The following is a 13,259-nucleotide window of genomic DNA, read 5'->3' as shown; positions in this document are numbered from 1 at the left end:
TCCAACTCATCCTGCAGGGCCCAGAGTCCTACTCATCCTGCAGGGCCCAGAGCTCCAACTCATCCTGCAGGGCCCAGAGTCCTACTCATCCTGCAGGGCCCAGAGCTCCAACTCATCCTGCAGGGCCCAGAGCTCCTACTCATCCTGCAGGGCCCAGAGTCCTACTCATCCTGCAGGGCCCAGAGTCCTACTCATCCTGCAGGGCCCAGAGTCCTACTCATCCTGCAGGGCCCAGAGTCCAACTCATCCTGCAGGGCCCAGAGTCCTACTCATCCTGCAGGGCCCAGAGTCCAACTCATCCTACAGGGCCCAGAGTCCTACTCATCCTGCAGGGCCCAGAGCTCCTACTCATCCTGCAGGGCCCAGAGCTCCAACTCATCCTGCAGGGCCCAGAGTCCTACTCATCCTGCAGGGCCCAGAGCTCCTACTCATCCTGCAGGGCCCAGAGTCCTACTCATCCTGCAGGGCCCAGAGTCCTACTCATCCTGCAGGGCCCAGAGCTCCAACTCATCCTGCAGGGCCCAGAGTCCTACTCATCCTGCAGGGCCCAGAGTCCTACTCATCCTGCAGGGCCCAGAGTCCTACTCATCCTGCAGGGCCCAGAGTTCCTACTCATCCTGCAGGGCCCAGAGTCCTACTCATCCTGCAGGGCCCAGAGTCCTACTCATCCTGCAGGGCCCAGAGCTCCTACTCATCCTGCAGGGCCCAGAGCTCCAACTCATCCTGCAGGGCCCAGAGCTCCAACTCATCCTGCAGGGCCCAGAGCTCCTACTCATCCTGCAGGGCCCAGAGTCCTACTCATCCTGCAGGGCCCAGAGCTCCAACTCATCCTGCAGGGCCCAGAGCTCCAACTCATCCTGCAGGGCCCAGAGTTCCTACTCATCCTGCAGGGCCCAGAGCTCCAACTCATCCTGCAGGGCCCAGAGTTCCTACTCATCCTGCAGGGCCCAGAGTCCTACTCATCCTGCAGGGCCCAGAGCTCCTACTCATCCTGCAGGGCCCAGAGTCCTACTCATCCTGCAGGGCCCAGAGCTCCAACTCATCCTGCAGGGCCCAGAGCTCCTACTCATCCTGCAGGGCCCAGAGTCCTACTCATCCTGCAGGGCCCAGAGTCCTACTCATCCTGCAGGGCCCAGAGCTCCAACTCATCCTGCAGGGCCCAGAGTCCTACTCATCCTGCAGGGCCCAGAGCTCCTACTCATCCTGCAGGGCCCAGAGTCCTACTCATCCTGCAGGGCCCAGAGTCCTACTCATCCTGCAGGGCCCAGAGTCCTACTCATCCTGCAGGGCCCAGAGCTCCAACTCATCCTGCAGGGCCCAGAGTCCTACTCATCCTGCAGGGCCCAGAGTCCTACTCATCCTGCAGGGCCCAGAGTTCCTACTCATCCTGCAGGGCCCAGAGTCCTACTCATCCTGCAGGGCCCAGAGTCCTACTCATCCTGCAGGGCCCAGAGCTCCAACTCATCCTGCAGGGCCCAGAGTCCTACTCATCCTGCAGGGCCCAGAGCTCCAACTCATCCTGCAGGGCCCAGAGTTCCTACTCATCCTGCAGGGCCCAGAGTCCAACTCATCCTGCAGGGCCCAGAGCTCCTACTCATCCTGCAGGGCCCAGAGTCCTACTCATCCTGCAGGGCCCAGAGTCCTACTCATCCTGCAGGGCCCAGAGCTCCAACTCATCCTGCAGGGCCCAGAGTCCTACTCATCCTGCAGGGCCCAGAGCTCCAACTCATCCTGCAGGGCCCAGAGTCCTACTCATCCTGCAGGGCCCAGAGCTCCAACTCATCCTGCAGGGCCCAGAGTCCTACTCATCCTGCAGGGCCCAGAGTCCTACTCATCCTGCAGGGCCCAGAGCTCCAACTCATCCTGCAGGGCCCAGAGTCCTACTCATCCTGCAGGGCCCAGAGTCCTACTCATCCTGCAGGGCCCAGAGTCCTACTCATCCTGCAGGGCCCAGAGCTCCAACTCATCCTGCAGGGCCCAGAGTCCTACTCATCCTGCAGGGCCCAGAGCTCCTACTCACTCTGAAAAACCCAGGTCAATGATGTCCTAAGGTTGTTCTGGCAGTTGAGACCCTTCCCTCTTGCCCCCCCACACCTCATCCAGCCCTAACCCGGTAGCCCCATGTGTCTCGGTGTCTGGGTGCCCAGAAGGGTGCAAGGGGCAGACCCCTGAACCACCCCCCAACATGTCCGGACTGGAATAGCCACAACACCCGGCACAGGAGCAGGAGGTAGGCCCCAGAAACCGGGGGCCACACTCTGAAGGGGGAGGGGGGCAAGCTACAACCACGCGATGTGCCTTACGGCGTCCCGTAGAGCAGAGGAGGGTGACACGGTGCAGCACAGCTGCTGACCAGTGAGGCAGTGCGGGGTGGGGGTGGGGGCTCTGCGGGATGGCGGGGCATCTCTGGGCTCAGCTCTGTCCATCAGCCTCGGTGCTGGCTACAGGGCCTGCTCAGCACGTGCTTGTTTCCATTTGAATGTTATAATTCAATAAAATGTAAATTTTTAAGAGGTGAAGGAAGAGGAAGCCATGAGAAATTATAAGTGTCAGTAAGATTAAGATTTTATTGAATTTTACCAATACCTAATAATATTTGCTCTTGATGTAATCTAATCTCTCCTTGTACAACGGAAGGAAAAAGGGGCCCCAAGATGGGGAGGGAAAGATGAAAACTCTTTTTCACCTTGATCAACCCAGGCACCGAGCAAAGGGGCTGGGCATCCACTGGCTGTGCACACGTTTGGGTGTGCACACGAGGTACAGAATGCAATAGTTAGTATAAGTTGAGGAATGAGAAACTGATTCACGTTTTGACAACAACAAAGACTGGGAGAATGCCGAGGTCTGAGGTGGGAGAACAGCTGACGTGCACACCCCCAAGGTCAGCTGTCAGCAAGAGCCAGGGTGACAGAACTGGGCAGAGCTGCCCGCCCTGAACCTCAGTCTCCTCTTCTGTGGCAAGCTGCCCCCCCTGAACCTCAGTCTCCTCTTCTGTGGCAAGCTCCACAGCTAACATGCATATCCTGACTGCATGAGGCCGGCTCCCACGAGCATGCTCAGTCGTGGGCTGTTTTTACACCCATGATCTCAAACTCTCTGCTTTCCAGCCAACTGGAGTGCAGCTTCTTTAGGGGTCATTTTGCTATCACCCCAGCTTTAACCAAGCCCCTTCTCAGTCCTACACGGTTGCTGAGCCCTGGCATTGTGGGCCATCGTGAACCCAGACTTGAAACACCCCATTTCACACTCTTGGAGCCTGCCCTAGGAGATGCGTCTTTGCAAGCAGGGCCTGGATTTCCGGAAGCCAGACCCTCCAGAGTGAGGCCCCTGGGGACTCTTTAAGGCATGTCTGAGCCGACGGTGCCCTTCCTGGCTCCATTTCCAGCCTGCTTGTAGCTGCTGTCCCCAAAACAGCCACAGCTGGGAAGCGCCCTCCCGCCTCCTGTGCGATGTGTGGAGATAAAGGTGTAAAGCCCAGCGTGCCCAGGAAGGCTCGAAGGTGCAGGCGCACCTCCGGGAGGCACTCACAGTCTCCTCGGCCAGCCTGGGTCTCCTCTGCCCACCGTTGCCCCTGGAACCCCCACAGCATTGCATTCCACGCGAGGAAATCGAGACCAGGGAGCAGAACGAATCCACAAGGTCACACAGCAAGGGCTGGGGTCCTGGGGGGCAGCCCCGGCCTCGTCCCTAAGGCTGACCCTCACTCTACACTCCAGGACACTGCACTGGGCAGCCCAGCCACCTCCACCTGGGTGCCCCCAAGCAGCCCTGAGCAAGACCACCAGCCGCCAAAGCCAGAGGCCCACAGGCCTCAATGTCACCACATCCACTGCTTCCCCTAAACATCTCCTAACACCCCTCCCTCCACGCTCACGCCCTGCCCCCCGTCCCTGCATAGCCCTGCCCCCGGACTCCTGCTCTCTGGTCGCCCCCTCCCCATCCCGGCCACCATTGGTCAGGCCCTGGGGGCCCCGAACCTCTGCTCCCTGTGGCCCAGTCTGTGCTTGAGCCCAGAACTCTCTGCGGCCCTGGACAGGCTCTACCTCTGTGCTGGCCGGTATTACGGCGCCCACTGGGCATCTGATGGGGAACAGAGCTTGCATTTTATTCCATTTTCAGCCGCTGTAGTTTAAACAGCCATGTTCTTGCCGTCGGTGGCAGTGTGTCCAGCCTTTCCCCGGGACCTCTGCCCCCAGTGGTTCCTTTGGCCAGTTTGCATCCGTCAGGACTACAGACGGTCCCCACTGCCCACCATGTGCCCATGGCGGCCGCCCCCCATCACACTCCATGCTGAAGCAGGCTCTCGGCTCCTAGGCTGCTGCTGGGCAGCGTCCCAGCAGGGGCGGCTCAGCATGGCTGGACCTCCGGTGCCGAGAGGACGGAGCACGCCTGTGTCCCAGGCCAGGCGAGTGCCTACAGGTCTGGAAAGGAGCCCTGCAGAAGTGGCCACCACCAGGCCCCGGGCTGGGCAACCCAAGGCGTGCCCGAAGGCTCCTCTCGGGAATCAGGTGGGTGCTGGGAGAGCCTGCACTGCCACCCCTGCCCCAGCTCCGCCCGCCTGGCCAGGCCGCCCCCACTCCCAGCCGGCCTGTGAGAAACTCTGCACCTTCCTCCTAAGCCAGGCCAGCGAAGCTTAGAGCTGCCCTTGCTGACTCGGGTAAACTAAGTCTGAGAAGGCGAGGAGTTTCCCAGCAGCCAGGGTACTAGTGGTCACCCCAAGTCTCAGGCTCTTTGGACACCCTGGTGATGCCCAATGTGGCCCGGGCCACATCTCCGACACCCCCATTTACCCGAGAGATATTTACTCCACATTAACAACTTGAGTATGACACAAAACACAAGCCGCAGGGGGAGAACAGATCAAATACACCACCAAGAAAGCGAAAAGACAAAAGTATCTGACAGAGGCTGTGTGTCTAGAATACCCAGAGTGATGACTCAATAATAAAAGGACAAACAACCAAATGTAAAAATGGGCAAAGGATCTGAAGAGACATTTCTCCAAAGAAGATGTAAAGACAGCAGGAGAGCATGTGAAAAGATGCCACCAAGGAAATGCAAGTCAAACCACCATGCAAGCCAAGCTGCCTCTTAAATGACAAGTGGTGGGGAGAAAGAAGGCGGGAGGCGGCCCGCTGACCTCGGGGAGCTGAGCCATTGCCTTGGGGCCAGCCACGCCACAGGCGTGCCGGGAAGCCGAGGCAGGGGACCCCACGGTGTGCAGCTCCGTTTCCAGGGTGGATCCCTGGAGGCCAAGTAGATTCGAGGTGGCCTGGGGCTGGGGGCCTCGGGGTCGACGGCTGGGGGTGGGGTATTTCTTTTGAAGGTGATGAGATGTGCTAAACCAGCCGGGTGCTGGGTGCACCACTCTGCGAATACCCCAAAACCACGGGATGCTGCACTTGTGAGCTGCATGGTGTTTGACACATCCCGAGAAAGTTCTTTTTAAAAGAAGGCGAAATACTCACTTCAACCTACCCTTAATCTAGAGCATCTGGGAACTCTCAGCTTAATGTGCCAATTATACATGTTCTTCAACATCCATTAAAAAGTCCATAACTTCAGAAATTCTGAAGGTCACCCCAAGGTTGGACACAGCCAGAGCCGCCTCTGGCCCTCAGATGCTGCAGAAGCCGCAGCGCCCAGCTGACCAGCCCAGCGCACTCGGCCGACGCGGCAGAAGCCCTCGCAGGCGCGGGAGAGTGCGTCCTTTCTGAGACACTCCTGGGGGCGAATTTTTTAACGTGATGGTCAGAAACCGTGGTTGGCTCTCCCGTGAAACCACGGCCGTTTGGAGCGAAGCCGCCCCTGGCGCCCCCCGGGGCACGCTCAGGAGGCTGGAGGTGGCTCCAGGACGCACAGGGCAGGGCCCAGGACCTGGCCAGTCCCCGGGGCTCCTGCCCTTGCCCCACGCCTGGAAGGTGCCCAGAGCTGAGGCGCCTCAGACAAGCTGCAGACAGACCCGTGGCCGGCCTGGCTTAAGCCGAGGGCCCAGGAGCTGCAGGCCCTGGCCATGCCTGTGGTCACCATCGCTTTTCGCTTTTACTAGTTACGGTCCAGCATTCTCAGACCGCCTCAGAGACGCCTCAGGGCTCCCCGCGGGCCTGAGCAGGGACAGGAAGAGGCCTGGAGCCCAGAACCCCACCTCATGGGACAGGTCTGCCCTGCTCGAATGGCAGGGACCCCACTTCCAGTCTCAGCGGCCCCCTATAGCCTCAGGGTCCCCCCAGCCTCAGGGCGCCCCCAGCCTCAGGGCCCCCCTCCAGCCTCAGGGATCCCCTTCTAGCCTCAGGGTCCCCCCAGCCTCAGGGCCTCCCCCAGCCTCAGGGATCCCCTTCTAGCCTCAGGGTCTCCCCAGCCTCAGGGCATCCCCCAGCCTCAGGGATCCCCTTCTAGCCTCAGGGTCCCCCTAGCCTCAGGGCCTCCCCCAGCCTCAGGGATCCCCTTCTAGCTTCAAGGACTCCCCCCAGTCTCAGGCCCCCCCAGCCTCAGGGCCCCCCCCAGCTGCAGGGGCACCCGAGGGCAGCAAGCACATCTCACAAAGCTGGAGCTGAGTCCTCAATGTGCAGCTGGAGGGCAGACGGGGACGTGGTCAAATCCCACCTCCCACTCTTGTCCAGGCCCCTGTGACCGGCAGTGAAGGGTGGCCAGCACCAGGTGCCCCCAGACCCTCCATCACCCATGAGCAGATCCTGCCTACCCCCACCCCTGCAGCTCCAACAAGACCATGCCAGCACTGCGGGGGCCCCAAGGTGGCCGCGGGGGGGCCACTCTCCTCCTCAGAGGGGCGGGAACACGAGTCCACCAAGACAGCTCCGAGAGGGGCCACGCAGCCTGCTGCACCTTGCCACACCCAAATCCCACCGGGTCTGGGGGCCTGTGAGCCTGGTGGCCAAGCCCCTTCCTGCACAGAGCACTCAAAGTAGAGGGTGGGGCCACTTCCATGTGCAGAAACAAGGAAGGGGATGCAATGTCTCGACCCCCCAGCATGGACGCAGCTGCATTACACACCCTGCGAGCCTGGAGACCAGAGTAGGCAGCTCACAGCATCCTCCTGCCGCCCACAGCACCCAGGCCCCGGCCACTGCTCCCCAGTGTCCCCCAGGCCCCAGTCGCTGCCCCAGGTATCCCCCAGGCCCCGGCCACTGCTCCCCAGTATACCCCAGGCCCCAGTCGCTGCTCCAGGTGTCCCCCAGGCCCCGGCCACTGCTCCCCAGTATCCCCCAGGCCCTGGCCGCTGCCCCAAGTGTCCCCCAGGCCCTGGCCACTGCTCCCCAGTATCCCCCAGGCCCTGGCCGCTGCCCCAAGTGTCCCCCAGGCCCCGGCCGCTGCCCCCCAGTGTCCCCCAGGCCCCGGCCGCTGCCCCCCGGTGTCCCCCAGGCCCCGGCCGCTGCCCCCCGGTGTCCCCCAGGCCCCAGTCGCTGCCCCCCAGTGTCCCCCAGGCCCCGGCCACTGCTCCCCAGTATCCCCCAGGCCCTGGCCGCTGCTCCAAGTGTCCCCCAGGCCCCGGCCACTGCTCCCCAGTATCCCCCAGGCCCTGGCCGCTGCCCCAAGTGTCCCCCAGGCCCCGGCCGCTGCCCCCCAGTGTCCCCCAGGCCCCGGCCGCTGCCCCCCGGTGTCCCCCAGGCCCCAGTCGCTGCCCCAGGTGTTCCCCAGGCCCCAGGAGCAGCCATCTGTCTGCCCAGAGCCAGCGGCATGTCCTCAGCATGCAGGCACGGCAGGGCCCTGACCTGCCTACCAGCCGGTGCCCCTGTCCAGAGGCTGTGACATAGATGTCCTCAGCACCTGCTGCAGACCAGCTGTTGAATTCTGCTCTGCAAAGTACTTCAAGGCTTCTGAATTTGTTACCACCATTTCTTAAATTTGGAGAATAAACAAAAAAAATAATCCCCTATGACGAGTTCATTTTGAAACTCAGAAATCAGGTCTGCATTTCCGGATGCCCACGGTTTGTGGAACCCACAGCCGTGCCGCAGTCCCTGCCCACCCCTGCTCACCCCCAGGCCAGCAGGTCCTCTGGCACTCGGGTTTGCAACCTCTGCTTTAAACACAATGAGATCTCTCTTGCCTCGTCCGGGGCTGACGAGGATGGCAGCACAACCTTGGCCCGGCTGGACTCTCGTTAGAGCGGCCACTCAGGACACTGAGGAGCAACTGTTTCCCAATGTCCCTACATCTGCATGTGCCATGAAGGGCCCCAAATAGCTACTTTAGTAGCACAGTTTCTATTGTATCTAGAACAGGGCACACAACAGCCCAGTGGGTTAAATCCAGTCTTCTGCTTAATTTTATAAATAAAGTTGTAGAGGTCAATTTCATATCAAGTTGGCCAGGTTATGGCACCCACTTATCTGGTCAACCCTGGCCTGATTGTCACTGTGAAGGTACTTCATAGATGGACTTGTGTCTGTAATCAGTTGGTTGCATCTACAACTAACAGAGGCCACTGCTCTCAGTCCTGAGGGGAGACTCCTCATCTAATCCGTTCAAGTCTTAAAAGCCAGAACTGAAATTTCACTTTTATTATAGTTTCCACTTTGTGGCCTGCCCTTAGAATTTGGACTTATCAGCCCCCATGGTGATAGTGAGCCAATTCCTATAACCACTCTCTTAGCTTTCCATCCATCCATGCACTTACCTACCTACCTAAGTACTTACATCCTGTTGGCTTTGGTTCTGCCCCCTGGAGAGCTCTCATGCAGAAACTTTACTGGCAAACGACGCCCATTTGTCCCTTTACCTTCGTGGGCTCTGTGGCTGCTCGTCCAGGTGAGGACAGCAGAGCGAGACCCTGATGCACTTACTCCTTGCCCTTTACGGGAAACATCAGCCAGTGTTGAACACAGAAAGGGCTGAGACGTGCTGGGAAGGGGGCAGCCCTGGCTCCTGTGTGAGATGAAGGACTTAGTCTCCCTGGGGCACAGGTGACAGGGTCGGTTCCCACCACACAATAAAGGATGAGGGTGGGGAGAGGCCTGGAGCAGAGGGGAGGGGTCCAAGCACAGGGTCACACCTCAGCTACCTTGGCAAAGAAGAGCCTGGCGTGTCACCACAGTGTGCCCAGAACACCTCTGGGCACGCCGTCCCCCAGAAGCGTGCTGCCCGCCTACTGACCGCTGCCCGCCCCGGCACGGGCACTTACTTCATGGGCTTGAACAGTGCCTGGCCGTAGTTCTGGAACGTCATGATGAGCTTGAGCTGCGTACCCCCCGACTTCATGGCTGCAAGAGGGGGGGAGACACAGTCACTCGCGGCATCAGACCCTCCGTCCCCCAAGCAGTGAGCCAGTTCATTCCCAATGTGGGTCCCATGGGCTAGACACCACCCCACAGAGGGCAGTCCAGCCTCCAGATTGGGGTTCTCTCCATTCGGCCAGGAAGTCTGGGGGCTTCTGCAGTGGTGGTCCGTCCTTGCTGAGACGCTCTACCCTCTTGAGGCATCAGATCTGGGGACAGGATGTCTCGAAGGGTCCCACCCACAGACCAAAGCTTCCAGAAGGAGTGGCCAGAGGCATTCACCTGCCAGCAGCACCTCCCCGATAAAAGCACGAGCACAGACATTCGGGCTGTGAGGGGGGCAGCAGAGCATTTGCTGGGGGGCCTGTGGTCAGCCAGAAAAGGCCTCCCTGGGAAGGGGTATTTAACCCACCCACTGAAAGAGGAGGAGCTCTTGGCCCCGTGGGAAGAGCAGCCAGGCAGAGGGACGAGAAAGTGCAAGGTTCTTGAGGGAGGAGAGAAGGTGGCCAGCGTGGCCAGAACATCATGTTGGATCGGGTGTGGCGAGACAGTCCAGAGAAGAAAGGCCACCTGTGATGGTTACTTTCACAGTAACCACTGGTGTCCATTTGTTTGGTCAAGCACTCGTCTGTTTATTGCTGTGAAGGTATTTCTTAGATGGGATTTGCATCTGCAATCAATTGATTGCATCTACAATCAACAAAGGAGATTGCCCACAACAACACGGTGAATCTCCATCCATAGGTTGGAGGAAGTCTTAAAAGCCAGAACTGAGGGTTTCAGAGGTCACGAGAATTTCTGTCTCAACTTCAACATTGGCTCTTGCCCGAATTTGCAGTCAGCCAGCACCTCCTTAATCAGTTTCCAGCTTGCAGCTTGCCCTGTGGAGTTCAGACTTCCAGCCCCCATAGTTGCGTGAGCCAATTCCTTATAATAAATCCCTCTTCCTCTATGCACACCTCCCTAAAAATGGGCCTTGAGAAGGTGACAGGGAACAAAAGTGACACAGGGAGGAGACCAAGCCCACCCAGGACATGGGAAGGCAGGGGAGGGGAGGAGGCAGCAGTGGGGGCTGGATGGCATGGGGCGAGCCCGGAGACCCCGAAGAAACCAGACTTTGAAAGTGGGTCAGGGGCGGGCCGCGGTGGCTCAGCGGGCAAGAGTGCTTGCCTGCCGTGCCGGAGGACCCCGGTTCGATTCCCGGCCCCAGCCCATGTAAAAAAAAACAAACAAACAAACAAAATATAATAAAAACAAGAAAATGTTTCCCTTTCTTCCTCCCTTCCTTCCTTCCATCCTTCCTTCCTTCTCTGTCTTTCCTTCCTTTCCTCCCTAAAAAAAAAAAAAAAAAAAAAAAAAGAAAGTGGGTCAGAACGGCATGTGACAGCTGTGGAGCTGGGAGAGGGTGCCGAGGGGAATGGAGGGACTGCGGAGGCCCCGTGCGTGGGTGCTGAGTTCTCCAAGAACCCTGGGACGACAGGGGTGAAGCGGGGGGTGCAGCGAGCTGGACGCACAGGTGGCTCCTGGCACTCGGCGCTCATCTCTCGAGAGTGGAGCTGCAGCGGGTTTTAATTTTCTATTTTTCTCTTATCTGTGTTTTCTAAATTTCTAAGTGGACTGTTCTAGTTTGCTGGCTGCTAGAATGCAATATACCAGAAATGGAATGGCTTTTTAAAAGGGGAATTTAATAACTTGCTAGTTTACAGTTCTAAGGCCGAGAAAATGTCCAATTTAAACAAGTCTATAGAAATGTCCAATCTAAGGCATCCAGGGAAAAATACCTTGGTTCAAGAAGGCTGATGAAGTTCAGGGTTTCTCTCTCAAGTGAGAAGGCACATGGTGAACATGGTCAGGGTTCCTCTCTCATCTGGAAGGGCACATGGTGAACATGGCGTCATCTGCTAGCTTTCTCTCCTGGCTTCCCTTCACGAAGCTCCCCGGGAGGCATTTTCCTTCTTCATTTCCGAAGGTCGCTGGCTGGTGGACTCTTGCTTCTCGTAGTTAAGTTGTTCTTCTCTGCTCTCTCTGAATCTCCCATTCTCCAAAATATTTCCTCTTTTATAAGACTCCAGTAAACTAATCAAGACCCACCCGAATGGGTGGAGACACAGCTCCACCTAATGTAGCTTCACAACCACTCTTGATTGGGAGACATCTCCAGGGACATGATCTAATTGCAGATTCAAACATACAGTATTGAATAGGGATTATTCTGCCATTATGAAATGGGATTTTGATTAAAACATGGCTTTTCTAGGGGACATACATTCTTTCAAACCAGCACATGGGCTTTTTAAATGTTTTTAATGAGATGAAAACGGAGTGACTGTGGAGAAATGAGTGAAATGAGGGGGGCCCGATTAAGCCCCACATGGGAACTGCTTTCGAATGCCTGGGGTCACTGGCTCTGAGTGTCCCTTCCCACCCATCAGGGACAGCCCATTGGCTCTTTTCAGAGGTGGTGGTCTGGACACTTTAATAAAAATATATGCAAATCTGGCTAGTGTAGTCAGTCCTGTTATGGGGGCTGGTCCCCCCTGCGCTGTCGCCCCTGCCCCGGCCGTCCCGGGCACCAGCGACTCCTCACCGCTCTGCCCACAGTGTTCCGCAACCCAGCACCTGGAGGCGAGGGCTTCACACCCCTCCAGCCACGCACGGGACCCATGGGGGGCAGCTGCGGATGAGTGGGGCACGCAGGACCTTGGGCTCGGACAGCAGTCAGCCTGTGACTTTTAGCCACACGCATAGGTCACACTCGCAGGCACTTCCGGTGCAGGTGCTGTCGCGTGGCTGGGTCCTGGTGAGCTGGGTGTGGCCAGCCCGTCCCTCCGCCGCCCGCGGGAGGTGGCCCTGTGCCCCCCCCACGGCGCTCCCCACACCCCCCCACGGCGCGCCCCACGGCGCTCCCCGTGTCCCCCACACATGCACAGTGTCGGCCGGGCCCCACCCCAGCAGGATGAGCGGTGACCCCTCATATGTGCCGGGTCCCCACCCTTCCCTGCGCCTGGGACTGTTGGAACATGGTCTCTGTAGGTAAGATGAGTTAAAATGAGGCCAAACTGGAGCCAGGAGCCCAGAATCCAATGTCGGGGTCCTTAAAGGAAAAGGGGAGACCCCCCGCAGGAAGGACAGAGGCACAGCCCGGGGCAATGTGCCAGAAGGGGCAGGAAGGAGCCCCTGGGGCTCTGGGAGGCATGGCCCCCCTCGGTCAGACTTCCAGCCTCCAGGCCGCGGGGGACCCTGAACTCAAACAGCAGCGGGAGCTGGGCCAGGTAGGCAGGTGCAGCGTGGCCGCCTCTGGGTCCTGGCATCGGCGCCTCGGAGTGAGCCGCGGCCCTGGGGGTAGACAGGTCTGGCCAGGAGCCCTGGTGCACCCCAAGACCGTGGGGGTCCCTGGCCTGGCCCACCCTTGGGACTGTCCGCCTTCAGCCTAGACCAAAGAGCCGCTCAGCCTCTTCACACAGGGACGGTCACCTAGAAGGACCGTCTCTTGGTGAAGGCTCCTTCGGGGCAGCTCCAGGTGGCCGGAGCTGCTTGCACCCTGGGGCTTTCCCTTGTACCTTCAGCCAGAGGCGGGAAAGGGCACCTTGCTCAGTGACCCCGGCACCTGGATGCCTTGTGTGGGTGGTGCTTGGCCTTGGCCAAGGAGCATCTTCACGTCTCTTTCTCCAGGCCCCACCACCCTGGGGGCTGACCCGTGGCGCTGGGGGCTGACCTGTGGCTCTGGAGCTGACTCATGGCCTGGGGGACTGACCAAGGGCTCCTGTCCTTTTGGGGGGTGTCCCCACCTGTTTAACCAGGAAGCCCCAGGTTTGGCTCCCAGGTGCCCTGCAAAGAAGCCTCCTCTGTTCCTTGAAGCTTCCGCGCCCATTAGTCCTGGATTCTGGGAGACAGTTCCAGGACCTCTGTCCTATGGAGTTGTTCTCTTCTTTCCGGCACATTCTCCAAATCATGGGCCATTGTGAACTCTTACTTCAGGCCAGAGGCTATTCCAAATCCTCACATCCCAGAATGAAATGT

The 13,259-nt window shown here is 59.0% G+C and overlaps 1 protein-coding gene across 1 annotated transcript in view; it reads right to left on the bottom strand.

The window, feature by feature from the left end:
• The window catches only part of FAM20C (FAM20C golgi associated secretory pathway kinase), a 33,555-nt gene that overhangs the window by 14,799 nt on the left and 5,497 nt on the right, over positions 1-13,259 (bottom strand). Inside the window, exon 3 of the mRNA XM_077140372.1 lies at positions 9,146-9,224. Coding sequence (XP_076996487.1) covers positions 9,146-9,224 — 79 coding nt within the window. The remainder of the gene's footprint in view (positions 1-9,145; positions 9,225-13,259) is intronic.

The sequence above is a fragment of the Tamandua tetradactyla genome, chromosome 23, assembly GCF_023851605.1.
Source record: "Tamandua tetradactyla isolate mTamTet1 chromosome 23, mTamTet1.pri, whole genome shotgun sequence".
In the NCBI taxonomy this organism is placed as follows: Eukaryota; Metazoa; Chordata; class Mammalia; order Pilosa; family Myrmecophagidae; genus Tamandua; species Tamandua tetradactyla.
This window is presented reverse-complemented; position numbering and strand designations above follow the sequence as displayed.